This window comes from Symphalangus syndactylus, chromosome 23, assembly GCF_028878055.3.
Source record: "Symphalangus syndactylus isolate Jambi chromosome 23, NHGRI_mSymSyn1-v2.1_pri, whole genome shotgun sequence".
Lineage (NCBI taxonomy): Eukaryota > Metazoa > Chordata > Mammalia > Primates > Hylobatidae > Symphalangus > Symphalangus syndactylus.
The window spans coordinates 27,532,162-27,549,503 of NC_072445.2; the positions used below are offsets into that span (position 1 = coordinate 27,532,162).

General features: G+C 34.0%; 1 protein-coding gene across 1 annotated transcript in view; it reads left to right on the forward strand.

Moving 5' to 3' along the window:
- Positions 1–17,342, forward strand: part of TINAG (tubulointerstitial nephritis antigen) — an 81,974-nt gene that overhangs the window by 34,438 nt on the left and 30,194 nt on the right. The window contains exons 5-9 of the mRNA XM_055263591.2: positions 1,162–1,285; positions 5,291–5,441; positions 7,631–7,811; positions 9,255–9,300; positions 12,399–12,522. Of these exons, the coding sequence (XP_055119566.1) occupies positions 1,162–1,285; positions 5,291–5,441; positions 7,631–7,811; positions 9,255–9,300; positions 12,399–12,522 (626 nt within the window). The remainder of the gene's footprint in view (positions 1–1,161; positions 1,286–5,290; positions 5,442–7,630; positions 7,812–9,254; positions 9,301–12,398; positions 12,523–17,342) is intronic.

Here is a 17,342-nt window from a genome sequence, read left to right on the forward strand (position 1 = left end):
TGTGTGTGTGTGTGTGAACATATATACAAAACTGATGAAAAATTAATAAACAAATCGTTATTTGGTTTAAGCCTGATTATTTTTGGAAGTGAAAGTCATCTCTTCAGAAAAGTTTGGGAAATAACAGGTTATTGTGTTCTAGATTTTCTTTGAATGAAATGAACACAACAAGTTTCATACAATTTAATTGGCTTCTTGGAAAGATGGCAGCCAAAACAGACTTTGTCAGGGCTTTAACCTGGGCTCTTAAGACATCATAGTTTTGCACAGTTGCTCTGACACACTTCCTGAAGTCTTTTTTTTTTTTTTTTTGAGATGGAGTCTCGCACTGTCGCCCAGGTTGGAGTGCAATGGCACGAACTCGGCTCACTGCAACCTCCTTCAACCTCTGCCTCCCAGGTTCAAGTGATTCTCCCACCTGAGCCTCCTGAGTAGCTGTGATTACAGGTGCCTGCCACCACGCCCAGCTAATTTTTTGTATTTTTTGTAAGGACGGGTTTTCACCATGTTGGCCAGGCTGGTCTTGAACTCCCGACCTTGTGATTCACCCGTCTCGGCCTCTCAAAGTGCTGGGATCACAGGCATGAGCCAACGTGCCCAACCCTGAAGTCCTTTTTAGTCTTCAAGTATTTTATAATTATCAACCAATTCATCCCAGTTGTATTTCCTAATAGCTGGTGTAAAATTGATGTGTTCCTTGGGGCTCTATACACATATAATACATAATTGTCATAAATGCACCCTTTCAAAATTAATTTCATCTCAGAATCACATACACTCTTTAAAATAGGAGAGACAGGGAAGTAAATGTTCTTTATGAGGACAAATTTGAGTAACACCATGTGGTCTTCCTGTGGATGAAGAAAACTCTGATTCAAGGTGATAGAAACATTGGCTGATATTATTGCACTGTGCAGTAACCCAGTAAAACCATTCTACGTATTTTTCTCATGACTTTGTATTAGGTTATGAGTCCCCATATTGCATTGTCATTTTTAACCATAGAGTGAAATATAAATCCCACATAGCTGTAGTTCATCTGGAAACTTGGATGTATAAAATAATTTAAAAAATAATTATAACTTTATAAAAGGGCATGACATTTTCCTATTGAGACGTATTTGAGAAAATCTCATACATGTACCTCTTCTTCCTCTTTAGGCTTCTTTACCTGCAACAACTGATCTTCCAGAGTTTTTTGTTGCTTCTTATAAATGGCCTGGATGGACTCATGGCCCATTGGATCAAAAAAATTGTGCTGCATCCTGGGCATTTTCCACTGCAAGTAATAAAGCCACTTTAATTCCTTCCTTATAAATTACTACTTTTGGCTCCAGAGACTGAGAGAATAATTAAATGATTTTAACAATTAGAATATTTAAATATTAGCATGTGATCAAATAAAATCTCATTATGACTGAAGAAAGTAACCTGAAGATTATATAAAAAATCCAGTTTTAGTCTAAAAGTTTTTATTTTTAGGGTGCAATTTTAAATAGAGAGTGAATCAAAAGAGTGACAAAATAAAGTTACTAAAATGTGTTTGTCTATTCAGAGTTAAGGCCAGATAATAAAAAAGGATCAAGGTTCTTCTTCATTCATATATTATTTATAATTCTAATATACATATAGACACACCCACATAATTCTCATATTCTTTACTGTTTATGCATTTTGCAAAAACAGTTATTAATCTAATTTGATGTAAAGTAAGACTTAAAACCTAAATAATAATAGATCAAATGGATTTTATTTCATTTTAAATAAATATAAGCAAATATATAGGTTCTGACTCAAAAGTAATGTGACTGATCTTTTAATAAGAATAGCTTCCAAATTAAGTCTACTGTTACTCAAAAAGTATAAGCAATGACTCTTTTATAGTTACTTTCATATAAATTCACAAATCCAATAAATTAGTTACAGGCTAACCCTCAAATTAAGTCTCCAAAATTATCCTCAAAGGAGTGTTGAATATATTTCAGCAATTAAATGAAGCCTAACATGATGATGATTGGCTGTCATTCAATTATCTTCATAAAACCATGCTCTAGGGTTTGCAGGTAATTTCAACAGTGTTCAAAGACAGTTTAAAGCCATTGAAGGATTGTGAATAAGTACAGAGGCTCTTCGAGAAGCCAGCTCTGAAAGGCGGCATATCCTGGGACAGAGAAATGCTGACATCTTTGTCTAAATATCATTGCTCCATGGTATCAATCAGACAACTCCAGAAATGCCTTTGTTAGAATCATAATGGTAGCCAAGGTCACCCCAAGTGGCTACATTTGTTAATTCACTGCTGCCTACAACCCCTCTCTGGCTATCTTATGCTGTCCTTGATGTGTCAGGGACCCACATGGAGACCTTTCTGAGCTAAAATTTGTTTGTCTATTGATAGATAAGACCACGTAATAAAAAGAAGATTAAGGTTGTTTCAGATGGGTGGAGAAAGGTTTAATATAATAAACCATTTGCCATTTTATATTCATGTGGTTAATGTGTTACACCTAGATCTATAAGAATTTTGCCTAAAATTTACATTATGCCAGTATTTCTGAAGATGTCTAAGGAAAAACATTTGTGGTGAAATACTAAAAGCAACTTGCTAGAGTGGAGGATATATGTTGGTGTTCCCAGGTCTCAACCCCACAGATAATAGCCTCTGCACTGCGCCAAGTCAGGATTGTTCCCCTACCTAATTCACGGAACACCAGAGAGAGGTCTCCTTTGGTAATTCCAAAGGACATAGTTTTGTATCCTGTGAATTCAGTATGATAAATTAGGGCAATTTTTTTGTGTTAAATAAAGAAAAAAATAAACTAAAATGTCATAAAGATCTAAAAAATTATGTCGAGAAGTATTAGTTATAAAAAAAGATTATCTCTCAGAGAAACTAAAAGCTATAAAATTGAATAAATAAGACTCTTAAAAATATGCACATATATTTTAAAAAGTTATGTAATCAAATAAAATTCAAGCTATTTTTCAGAAGCTGAAGAGATAAAGGTGTTTGGAGTAGTGGGAGTAATATGTTTCACATACATTTGAAGACGGAATAAAATAAGAAAGGGAAAGAATAGAGCGTGTCTCAGAGGTACCGTCCAGTGAGAGTTTTTAAGAAGAGAGTGGAAAACAATTGGTTGAACTGAGTCATTCTTAAATATTCTGACCTTTTCTAAATATTTCAAGTGAATTTTGGCTAAACCATCATTGAGATTCAGAAATGTCGGTATAAGAGCAACATATTGCATAACATTAGGATTTAAAACATTTATCCTTTAGTTGAAATCTACAGATTCGTGAGGCTGGAAGAGATTTTAAAGGTCACCTTATTCAAGCCTCTAGTACTATAAAGGAAGCCCAAATAGGTAAAGTGGCTTATCTGAAGCCAAAAGATGAGAAATATCAGAAATAATCCTGGAGACCAGGCTTCCAACTTCTGGATGACTGTTTTCTCTACACTATAAAAGTATTTTCTGAATGAAAACACAGTTACACCATTTTTTTAAAAATTTGATGTCATTCTAAACCCCTGTGCTGAATGTCAAAGCATCAAAGAATTTCTCCTTTCTTTGATGAAATAGGGAATTATTTTCTTGAGACTCTCAGAAGTCGTGTAATGCCATTCGCTCCTATGAAATATATCCTAGTGCAATAGTAGATGGGAATTTAGTAGGGAGTTGGAGGTTATAGATTTAACACATGTTGAGCATGTAAAGAATGCCAGCAATTGCCCTACAGCATTGTAATGTGCCATAGTTACATTAAAACAATGTGTATACAAAGATACATACGTAAATGAATTAAACGAATTATTTTAGAAAAATTTTTAATTAGCACCTTGAGGGGTTTCAGGACACTCACAATTTTGATGAGAAAGAAACTAAAACTTCCACTAAGAAAAGTGAATGAATAGAAGAAAGGTTATTATTTTGTTGTCTTTAATTAAAAGTGAGTAAGAAACTCACTTAGAACAAGACTGAACAAGACTGTAGCAGATATTCAAAACCACTGTTCCAGATATTCAACAAAAAAGTCTGCACTAAAATGGTACCCACCCCAATTCTTTCATAATCTCATCACTCACATTAGCTTATTTTGGTACCATGATCAAAATGATGACATCTGTAGGGTTTTGCTACTGGTTGATTAGTTTCCCTGGTCTATTATTCTAAGAGGGCAGAACTATGTCTCCCTTGTTTCTTGTTCATCATTGTAATTTCCAGTGCTACAATGCCTGTCAGTTAGTAGGTGTTTAATAAATGTGTTGAGGAAAGGAATGAACCAATAACAATTACAATTCTAGGAAGTCATATAACAAAAGAATAGAAGTTGTAATAACATAAAGTTTTTTTTTTGTGTATCTATATATATAACTAATGATATTAGTTAATAATATGATAGTCATAACTATATTATTAGTTGTATATAGCATTACATATCATCAGTTACATATATAGCTATTAGATTGTATATATATAATTACATATATAGCTATATATAATGAACTATATTATATGTAACTAATAGTATTAGTTAATAGTAGTTACAACAGTTAGTAATTGTAACTAAATAAATATATTCACCTCATTTTATATATATGTATAAACAAGCTGAATTCCATGTCTACTAAAACAAAGTTAAGATAATAATTTTCATTTATATTATGAGCACGAAAGTGTGCTATGTAGCTTTAGATACTGTGTAAGATAGATTCTTATTAGTCTGGATTAGCTTAAGTATGGTCTCCTGGGTAGTTAAATTAGATTAAACCAGTTTAAAAACAAAGGATTCAGTTTTACTCCAATATATCAGATGTCTGTGGATGAATTTTCAATGAATATTTCTATGGTTAGTTTTCTTGATTGCCCTAGTTTACTTAAATTCATTTAGAAAATAGTATTTTCCCATGACTATATGCAAGATACTGCTCTAGGTACAGGAAATAGAAATATAAGGAACATATGGCTCTTGCCTTCCAAGAGTTTCACTTGACAGATTCCTTAATGAGGAGTTCAGGAGCATATAGAACATCAAAGGAACAAGAAACTAGAAAATCTTTGAAGTCAGTAGGACAATTGAGTATTATCAAAATAGGACAAAAATTATAACTGAGAGTATGACACAGTTAACTGGCTGGAATACATAAATATATTAATGCTCTTTGGCCTTAATTATAAATTATACACAGTTTTAAAGACTACGTTAAGGTTCAAACAAAAAGGGTTATGTACCTTACTAGAAATACCGTGTACCATTTGAATATTAATTGATATTCTATTTGAAACAGGTGTGGCTGCTGACCGAATAGCAATTCAGTCTAAGGGTCGATACACGGCCAATCTATCCCCTCAGAATTTGATCTCTTGCTGTTCCAAGAACCGTCCTGGATGCAATAGTGGAAGCATCGATAGGGCTTGGTGGTACCTGAGAAAACGTGGGTAAATAGCTGCTCAACATGTGTTTCTAGGATTTTTATGAGTGGTGCATTGTGTTAGAACAAGGAAAATAATTAATCCCAAGATTTTTACAAAAAAATACTTAAAAATATGTATACTACATCTACATGAATACAAATATTATGTTACAGTTAAATATATACTATATTTGTTATCTATTGATATTAGAAGCTATTAGAAACACCTCCTGAAGAATGTATACATTTCTAGCTAAATTAATATTAATTTTACTTTTGTAGACTCAAGTAAATATTTTCTCTTTGTTGCTCTGAGCCAAGTGAGTCCCCACAGACAGAATAAAGTAATCAGGGTTGCTGCTCTCTCTGCTGTGCTTTTCAGTTACCCAGATTGTTGAATAGATAATGCCAGGTAAAATTAGGCTAAAAATAAGAATAATAATATAAAGGAATAATTTACAGTTGTTTCAATTCATCAGTATTGTTCATTAATTGTCTCCACCCCATTCGATGAAAAATGGGGAGCTGCATTTCCTTGCTTTCATGTAGGCTGATACCCATATAACATCCTTGTGTCTGCTATAAGAGCTGATCTACTAAAAAGCTGAGTTATTCAGCTAAGGAAGCTGCAGCTGATAAAGAGTGTTGTATATATGTACTGCTCACTTGATCTTCATCATCCACTCAGTGCTCTGGATCTGCTATAGGACCAGTTAGATGCTATAGAAAATAGTGGATATCAGATTTTGATGGGTTGCAATAAATTGCTTTAAATTTTTTCATATGTTTTGCCTAAAATGTGGTACTTTGAATGGGCAACTTGGGCTGATACTTTCCTCTTGTACTAGTGTTTGGTTGGCTGGCATTTTGTATTATGATAAAAAATAAGCACTCTTTAAGAGCTTAAAAATGTAAATTATCATTGACGCCCAACTAAATCTCATTCTATTGGATTGCTTGGGGTGCTGTAAGAAAATTCCGTAGACTGAATGTCTTCAACAGCAAACACTTGATCCAGGACCAAGCTGGTTTCGTTCTTGGTGAGGGCTCTCTTTCTGGCTTTGAGATGGACACCTTCTCACAGTGTCCCCACATGATGGAAGACAGCTCTGGTTTCTTCCTTTTCTTATAAAGGCACTAATCACATCTGTGATGGCCCTACCCTCATGACATCCTTTAAAGTTAATTATCTCCCCAAGGCCTACCTCTAAATATCATTACATTGGGTATAAATGCTTCAACATATGAATTTTAAAGTGACACCATTCAGTCTACAGCACTCATCATTTAACACAAATTAATGCATTTAATGCAATATTTTTTAGGTTGTTTGTTTGAGTGTTTTCAATGGTTTTGCTTTTGTCATGTTCTTTCCTCAGATTCTCATACTGTGTTGGAAACTATTACGTTTTCATGAACCAATCCTAGTGGATACTTCTATGGCCATTTCAGCATAGAATTTCTACAATATCATTACCATGATTTTATTTCCCTTAAAATTTACCTTTTTATTCAACATTATTATGTTTGAATTGGTGCCAAATAATTTGTACTTTGCTATGTTTACTTTCAAAATCAGAAATCAAAATAATTTCCTCTCTCTTTTAGACAATACACATGTCTGATAGTTTTCTACTTTATTAACATTTAATATTATATTAATATTATACTATTTCCCGCAAAGTACCACAAACTACAGATATATAATAGTTTGTATTATGTGAACATATAACTTAATAAAAATATACAAACACAAAAACAAAACAAAATAAAAACTTTAAAGCCAAAACTTACATAATTTTAATATCCCATCTGGGAATAGTCAGATTCATTGTCTTGTTTATATTAAATTTAGCTCTTCCAAATTATAATTATATAAATAGGTTAAAGGGGTCCTTCCCCTATTAATATTACCACAGACTTAATATTGACAGCCATTTTTTATCTTCAGGAAATTCTATACTGCAGATAGAATTATTTATTAACAATTGTTTGAAGCAAGATTTTTAAAATTATAATGAGATAATAAAAGGAGGGTAGGGAAGCGTGTAATGTCATTGAGCTTCTGTGTTGGAGTCAGTCACTATTTTGAAAATTATGCATGTAAGTAACCAGAATAATTTATGAATGTTTATTTCAGTAAGATTACATATAAAAAGGATATTATGACTTTCTCCTAAATATTACCTTTGCTTCTTTGCTTATTCCTCATAGACTGGTATCCCATGCATGTTATCCACTTTTCAAAGACCAAAATGCTACCAGCAATGGATGTGCCATGGCAAGCAGGTCTGATGGGCGAGGAAAACGGCACGCCACGAAGCCATGTCCCAACAACGTAGAAAAATCTAACAGGATCTACCAATGTTCTCCTCCATACAGAGTCTCTTCCAGCGTAAGTACAAATGGCAAGAATCAAGAATAGTTGACTTTCTCAAATGTATATAGCTCTGCTGTAACTAAATTTAAAAACTCTTTAAAACTATTATATTCTCAAATAAATGTTATATTTTCATGTATAATTTTTAATATTCTTAAGGATTTTCAGTTTGGGTATGATGTCTTATCTTTGTAATATTAGCAGTGTAAAGGATTGACTTAAATTTTAAAAAGTCCAAGGAAATAGGGTTTTAAAATTATGTTTCATAATATGTATATATACATATATTTTAACTTGACAATTAAAAGTTAAGTTAAACACTTTTTCACTGACTTTTTTGTGGTATTAGCTCATTTTATCAATCCTTTGTCTCACTCAACAATATAAGTTAAGAGGATCTGGGTCTAATAGAAAAAAGACTCCCTTGGATTCTAGTTTGTCTGTTAAAAGCATAGGCAAATTTACTTCTTCATATCAGTGTTCCCCAAGCCTTCTTGTTTTCAGAATTTGTGAACCTCCAGTGCTTCCTAATTATCTCCAGAATACAATTCAGTGTTCTAACCATAGCACACTGGCCTTTCATGAGTTGGTTTTGACATACTACTTTTATCCACTCATGTCTTGCCAGCATCTGCCACTCTACCCAGCCATAATGCTCCTAATATATAGAACTAGTCTCTGTTCCCCAGGTACACCATGCTCTGTTACACTTTTCCACTTAGCTAGGTGATAATTCCTCTGATGCAAATGGTTATCAAGCCTTTCCATCTAGAATGCCAAACAAATGTCAAGGCCCAGGTAAAAACTTCATCTTCTCTGTGAAGTTTTCCTTGATTTCCAGGCAGAATTAATTTCCCTTTTTTGTTTGCAGACGTAACACTTTGTGCTTGTCTCTACAATGGATCTTATTATATAATAATGAAATTAGTAGTGTCATTCAACCAAAGTGTAAATTCCTTGAGTATAGGTGCAGGGTCAATATTTGTTCCAGTCATAGTTCCTGGCATGTACTTTGTGCTCAATTATGAATGAGTGCCCTGCCTCCCTACAGAGGGCTTCATTATACATTAGAGGACATCATAGAAATATTTGTACTAAAGCTACTAAGACATCTAACTAAACAATCATTTGGGATAGCTCTTGTGAGAAAAAAATTAGAGATACTATTAATCTCCACTAATTAAATATTGTTTTAACTTACCTTGTTTATTTTTTCTTTATAGCCATAAAAGGCTATCGTATTTTCTCTCCACTCCAAATTTACTATTTGGTGATCAATGTCATTAAAACAAATGGGTGCATCTTGTCTTTAACAATTTCATTAATGTAGCATAATATAGTTGAGTTTTTCAAAGTACAATTGAGAGTAAGTTGCAAACACTTAACATTGTACACCAATCAATAGGTTTAATATGCTCCAATAACAATGATATTGCTTATTCATATTTTTCCATCCAGGAAACTGAGATAATGAAAGAAATCATGCAAAATGGACCAGTTCAAGGTAAGCTTGGATGAAATATGATTTTTTCTTATTCATTCCTTTAATAAACAACATTACATTGAGCTCATGTAATAGGAGTTTAATAAAAGAAAGAAAACTTTTACTTTAAGAGCATCCAAAAGGCTTCAACAGTTCTAAAATGAGTTCAATTCTGAGAAATATGATTACCTATATCTTAATTAGCTGCAATTTTATTTTCAGAAGATAGACTCGTTTATAAATTGAACTCTTAAATATTAATGACACATTTGATGAATAACTCCGAAGTCTTTCCAAAGTGATCATGGGCCAACAGAAAGTCCAACATGAAATGCCAACTGACTAATTTGTAATGAAGCTTACTTTATTTATTCAGTCATATTTAAGAATCATACATACAGTTTTCTTATCTTCAGTATAAATGGATTAGGTAGCGGATTGAAAAAAATGAGGATTAATATTTTCCTTCTATTAGCTCAAAATAAATGGAGTAAACTAGTGTAATTTTGCGTTTTACAAAAGGTTTTCAATTTTGATCAATTTTGTAAATGTTTTATTTAGAGTAACAGTAAATAATGAAATCATACAGTTACTTGTTGTACATTGCCTTTGATTTATATCATCTCTTATGATAATTTATTCTGCTTACTTGTTGAATTTTATTTTGCATCAATGACCTGAATAAGGGTAAACTCACAGAATGTGTTCCCTGTATAAACATTGGCTTGAAGTGCATGGAAGAACAAATCCAATGAGGTCTAAAATGAAAATTTAGGTTGTGAATACTGAAGGGCCCAGAATATATTATCAACGCAGTGGAATAGAAAATAGGCCAAAATTAAATGTAAAACATTTGGTACACACTTAAGGAACTGTTGCCAATTTTAATTTTTCTGAATACTGATCTAATTAGTATCGGTTAAATATATATAGGCAGGAATCATGGATTTTATAATTGTGTTGGATGAATTTTTATTGATCATTATCACCACTTAGCATTTATTGAGAAACCACAGCCTACGCAAACATGTCCTGAATTTAATTTTTAAAAATTATGGGACATTACCCAAAACCTAAAACAAATGAAGAGAAATTTTCTGTTCCCCCTTACAGCTGTGTCATTTGTTGGTTATTTGAAGAGTGAGGGAATTAATCTCTAATTTCAATGCGTGCTCCATTAAGTGGTGCTTGTGTGACAAATTTAAAAGAGCACAGGCATTTGGACTCAAGGTTACACTAAAATATCCCAACTTTGGCATTTGCTATTTAAATAACTTTGAGCAATTTACTTAACCTTTCAGAATCTTCAAGTCGTTGTATTATTGTTTCAAGTGTTTTTTTTTCTTTTTCCCTCTCTCTCTCCCTCTTTTTTAATCAAACAATTTTGAATTGTAATTATTTAAAATTGAGAAAATTTAAATACCTTAGATTTATTTTATGACCCTATACTGAAATGCTCATAAATTTCACAGAATGAATCAAAAATAAAGACATAACATTTCAAAGCAATAAAACAAAAATGCAAGTTATTCAACATTCATTTAACAAAGATTTCTTGAGAACCTGCCTCCTGCCAGCATAAGCCAGGAGCAAGAGATGAGCAACAATTAAGCCTCTCATCCGTGTTATAATTCTGTATCATGAGTTTGCTGCAGTTTTCCAAAAGTAAAATTGTATGATTGTAACTTATATAGTTACATATTCGTGAATTTATCAAGTCTGTTTGGTATCAGAAACTGCAGAAAGAAGCCATCTTTCAGGTAATTATGGTGGCTTCTCATTCTTTTTCTTTAGTTGGCAGTGTTTTTCAGGAATAATGAATATATTTATGATGCTTAGAGGAAAGTTGAATCATAAGACCTAAAAGAGTCAATGGTTCTACAGAAAAGAAAAGCCCCTTGCAATATCTTCACATTTTTATAAATAGATAGAATGCTGGTTGACTCTTCTTGCTATAAATGTTACAGGATTGCCTGGCCTGGCATATAGCATTTCCCCTGTCTCAGTATGAAAGAGTGTAAAAGCCAATAGAACCCTGAATGAATAACTTTGTGTACATTCTTCTAAAATCTGTAGGATTAAAAATAAGTATAGGTGATGGATAGACAACAAAAGCAGAGATCTGCATAGAGTACAGTTACATAAATTCTTAAAATCCTCTAGGAATGTGTTTTAAAGTAGATAAAGAAGTTTTAACCTGTTTTGCGACTATTTGTATAGCATCAGAAAAGGCATAGAACATTAAAAAATGAAACAAAAACTGCAACATTGAAAAGTTATATTTAACTTTGGAGTATAAGCTTTTTAAAAGGATCTGTCAAACACTAGTTACCTTACTTCCTATTTTATTTAAAATGCTTGTCAAATTAAGACAAGTATTGTACACAGTTATCAAGCTATACATATCTAACCCCAATTAAAAATTTTCAAATTCATATATTCTAGAAGAGAAGTTTAAAGTCTTCACCCCGAATTGCCAAAGCCCTTCAACAAAGCAGCACACAATAGAGAGATGAAGTAATCTAGGTGAGGGAATGAAGGAGAGCTTTCTAAAGTATAAGCTCTGCTTTTTAAAGTGCACAACATTGCTTATCTCTTCAGAGCTGGGAGGATGAAATCCTGTCAAAGTTTTATTTTGCGAGGAGTTTGCTTTTTTATTCCAACTGACAAAAGAAAGGTTTATATTTACTTATGAGGATTAACAACAATTGCTTTAAGCCCAGTTTGCTAGGCTCTGCTAGCTTAATTGGGGTTTTAAGAGGCTTGTGGTAAAGCACAAGTTTAGTGGAGAAATAGCAATCACTGACCAAGTGTAGTGTACTTTTGTTGCAAGGGCTTAATTTTTGGTAGTAGCGTCTCTGTTGATTAAGACTAGATGGTGTTTTAAAAGCATAATGTGTACTTAATATTCTAAATAGCTAAAAGTTGTTTTTATAAGATAACAAAATTATTGCAACGAATTAAATTAAGTAGGAAAGAAAATTAGGCTGAATCGCACAGCCCCTTCTTAGATTCAGCTCCTTGCAATTTACCCATTGGTTGTTCCATGAAATTTTCTGGTGGTTTTTAAAGATGATATTTTAATACTGTGCCATTTGTTCTGTTGGATTTTATTTTAGCCATAATGCAAGTCCGTGAGGATTTTTTCCATTATAAGACAGGGATATACAGACATGTTACCAGCACAAATAAAGAATCCGAAAAATATCGAAAGCTTCAGACACATGCAGTCAAACTCACTGGGTAAGGCAATTAAAAAAATTCATTGAATTCTTCTAGAAAATGAAACTGAAAATAAGAATATGCAGTGTTTTAAATGCTAGAATCCTCTTTGTAGGAGAGATTGTGATACAAATGAAAAATGATCTAAACCTTGCCACTGTTCAGTCATTATTTTAAAGTCCAGTAAAAGGCTAACTCAGCATTCTGGGAAAAATGATCATTTCCTATCTCTCACTTCTTGTGACTGTGTCCTTAAGAATCTGTTCTAAGGGCAAAGAACATATATTATTGAAATAAATTCTACATATGGCATAATCAAGGGAAGAGAGCAAATCCGAGGCATATTATGGTTTGGGGAGATGGTTTTGAATAGAATTGCAAATAGCAAAGATTAAGCAGGAAGAGAAGTAAAGTCACCTATAATTCAATGTAAGGTTACTTTATATTTATGTGAGAATTGTAGAAATTAGATTGATCTTTTTTTAAGTAAAATATATTAATCTATGCAAGGGCAAGAAAGAAGTTCAAAATTTGGTGGTGGCATTTCAAGAGTGAATAATTTTACAAATAGGCTGTAATCTGAAAGACAGTGTGGTCATGAGACCACTTTCCCGGCACCTTCTCAATTTTATTCTGACTAAAACATCTCATAATGTCTCACTCTAGTTCAAATGAAATGCTACAAAGTTTTATTTTCCATCTAAAAATCTCACTCTTCTCATATTGCATATTATGGTAAATGACTTCATTCCCATTGAACGTGTCTTTAATGACTTAATTTTATTGGGCCTACGCAAAACAACCTCACCCACAATCAAATTGTTGTCTTCTCCTTACTGATCTTTGAAACACCTTTAAGTCACTTCTAAGCTATGTAGACAAGCTGTCCTGTGTGATGCTTCCTTAATCGTTGTCCCTCCTTTATTTTAAATACTCTAATATTTCAATTACAAAATTATCACATTTCTTTGAATCTAAGATAATACTAATTTTATGACTTGTGCTGATTTCATGAATATGAAAATACATGTATCTTAGGACTGAAGAATGTGATTTTCATGTTAATGTAGGATACTGAATCTACAAATTGGAAAAAATGTAACGTGTGTGTGTGTGTGTGTGTGTGTATGTGTATTTATAAATGTTTTTACCATTCCTAGACAATAACCTCTGTTGAAATCTTGGGGTATTTTTAATGAATCTCCTAGATATATAACTATTGAGAAACAAAGAAAGAAGGAAGGAAGGAAGGAAGGAAGGAAGGAAGGAAGGAAGGAAGGAAGGAAGGAAGGAAAGAAGGAAAGAAGGAAAGAGATTTCACAGGAAAACAAGATAGTGCAGTACTTCAAATTTTTTGAAAAGGAAAATTTTGCTAATGTTTTCTCTAGCAGTTTCTCAGCTGCTCATTCTCAAATGCCAGTTTCTCAACATTCTTTCAAACACTGGGTTTGAAAGAAACACTTTTCCATTTTAATAGGGTTATAAAACTGAATAGTTTTAATTACTCAGCATCACTTGCCTTTGGAAGCCTATGGTAGCTTCCTATTACCCTACTTTTTAAGGTTATATGGAACAAGGTGCTTGCCTTAATTTTTAAAAAGTGTATGATTTTTAATAAAATGAAGATATACTCTCTACTAAAATTAACAACTTAAAAAGAAGATAGTAAAAAATATCAAATCAGGCCAGATGTGGTGGCTCATGCTTGTAATCCCAGAACTTTGGGAGGCCAAGGCGAGTGGAATGCTTGAGGCCAGGCATTTAAGACAAGCCTGGCCAACATGGTGAAACCCCGTTTCTATAAAAAAAATACAAAAATTAGCTGGGCATGGTGGCAGACGCCTGTAATCCCAGCTACTCAGGAGGCTGACGCATGAGAATCTCTTGAACCCTAGAAGTGGAGGTTGCAGTGAGCTTAAATCTGCACTCTGGGCAACAGAGTGAGACTCCGTCTCAAAAAAAAATTCTCAAATTATGTCATATTAATGCTCAAAGATCATTATCATCATATTTGGTAAAAAACATGTTAGGTAAGTCTTCTCTTGCTCTCGCTCTCTCTGTTAGTGAAAAGTTTGACAAACAAAAATAGAAAGACAATATAGGATATGTCATTTAAAACTATTGCTATTCAGGCTAACTTTACTTGAATTTAATAAAATTTAATTAAAAGAGATATTTTTGATTCTTCAACAAAAGATAAGTTCTTGTCTAAATCTCTCTTCAATTATTGTAGACTCCAGGCCCTCTTAGCTATTCAAGGACATGAAGAAGCAATTTCTCCTTTTTCTTCTCTGTAATCATTTCTATTTCTACCACCATACAAATAGTGTTGTTATCCCTCAGATTAAAAAAAAAAACTCAGCACTTTTTTGGACTCTGCTTCCTCCACACTCCATTTATGTTCACTCTTTACAGCAAACTCCTTGCAAGATTCGCCTGGAATCACTTTCAGTTTTCTTTCCAATCTTTCTTAAACTGAACCAATCATGTTTTCATTACTCCCGTCCTCTTCACAAAAATATCTATTTCAAGGTTATCAAAGGCATCCACATTGCTAAATTCATTGGTCAGATCCCAGACCTGCCTATCCTCTTCATCTGATTTTCTTCTTATTGGCCACAACTTTGCAGTGTACTTTGCTGCATTTTTCCCCCTGTACTTCTACACTTCTTAATGTTGACATGCCCTAGTCTCAGGTCTTGGTTCTTCTCTTGCTTCTAGTCTCACTCTGTGTCTGATGAGCTCATCATTCTCTGAGTTCATCCTGGCTTTAAGTGCCATCTAAAAGCTGACATCAACTGAATTTATATCTCAGCTCAGACCTCTTTCCTGAACTCCAGACTCATACATTCTATGACCTATTTGACATCATCACCTGGATACCTTATTAGGGAGGTAAATGCTTCAAATTCAGCACTTCCAAAACCGAACTCCTGATCTTCTCCCTTTATTCTTGCTAAACAACATCAATCTTTTCTATCTTAATTAATGACAGCTCTGTTCTTCCATATTCTCTGCGGGAAGCCTTGGAGTCATCCTTTATTCCTTTACTTCACAATTTACTTTCAATATGTCACAACCTCTTTTGGCCCTTTCAACCTACATCGAGAACTCAATCACTGTTTACTATCTGAACTACCATCACCCTTGCCTAAGCCACCATTACCTATTATTTTGTACCTGGATTACTGAAGTAGCTTCTAACAGATTTTACTGCATTGATCTTTGCTCCTTGACAGTCTAGTCTCAACATAGAAAACAGGGTATTCCTTTTAGAACTTTAGATCTTGTTATTCTTTGTCAGAATCCTACAATATATTCCCATTTCCATCAGATTAAAAGCCACATTTCTCACAATGGCTTATAAACGGCCAACATATTCTGAGGACTCTCCTTCTTGCCGACTCCCACTCCCACCAACTTTCTGATCTCCACTCCTACCCATCTGTACCTTGATTTCCTGCTCTAGTGATTATTTAGTGTTTCAGCAACATGTACCCCCGTACCTTTTCCTCTACCTAAAATGCTCTTCTACTGTATATCTAGTTCCTTAGTGTCTGTGTCTCCACCCAGTCTCTGGTCAGGTCTCACCTTCTTTTTTTTTTTTTTTTTTTTTTTTTTTTTTTTTTTTTTTTTTTTTTTTTTTTGAGACGGAGTTTTGCTCTTGTTGCCCAGGCTGGAGTGCAATGGCATGATCTCGGCTCACCGCAACCTCCACCTCCCAGGTTCAAGCAATTCTCCTGCTTCAGCCCCCCGAGAAGCTGGGATTACAGGCACACACCACCATACCCGGCTAATTTTTTGTATTTTTAGTAGAGATGAGGTTTCTCCAAGTTAGTCAGGCTGGTCTCGAACTCCCAACCTCAGGTGATCTGCCCACCTCGGCCTCCCAATGTGCTGGGATTACAGGCGTGAGCCACTGTGCCCAGCCTCGGTTTCACCTTCTTAATATGTCCTCCCTGGCTGCCCTATTTAATTTGTGACTTGCCCTCTGCTCCAGCAATCCTGATCCCCCTACCTGCTTTATTTTTAAAAATTTTATACAATTATCACTTTTTAACATCATATATAATTTAATTAGCTTTTTTATGTTAATTGTGTATTGTCTGTCTTCTTTACTAGAATGACTTCCTATGAGAGCTGGTGTCTGTATTATTTACTGATGTAGCCAAAGCACCAAATACGGTACTGATCCACTGATCAGTAATGCACTTAATGTTTTCTCTTTTCAATGAATGAATGAATTTTTTCCTTATGTTCTGCACTAGTTTTCCTTTGCTGTTACTTATCTTTACATAGAGAAGTTATTCGTCAAAAAAAAATAGATTAGGGAGAGATTAGAGGAGAGAGCTGAGGCACTCTTCAGCTTTCATTCAAGTTTGTGAATGTTGAACCTGTGCTCATCAGATCAACCTTTTCTCTTATCCAGGATAGTTTCTATTATCCAGGGAGTTCTGCCCTTAGTTCATAGCTCAGATAGTTTGATGGGACTTATAATAAATCCCTTACTACTACTCTTTGCCTTACTTCACCCTGCTGCATCATTTAGCCATCACCCCTGAAGGGCTGGCGTGGACTTTGGCAACCCAATTGGCTTCTGGTATGAAATTTCTTTTTCAGCTGACCCCCAGTGGGTAGTACGGGAAGGGATTGACATCTGATCGCATTAGCTTGCAAATGGCCCTCATTACAAAAATCTTAAGGGGTGTTTCTAGACTGTGTGATGTACTTCTAAGGGGAAATTTTTCCTCTGCAGGTCCGGTGGTGCAGGGGGACGGTTGTGGTGAGTGCTGTCTCAGCACTCATTTTTACTTTGGTACAGAACAAAAGGTTTTTTTCTT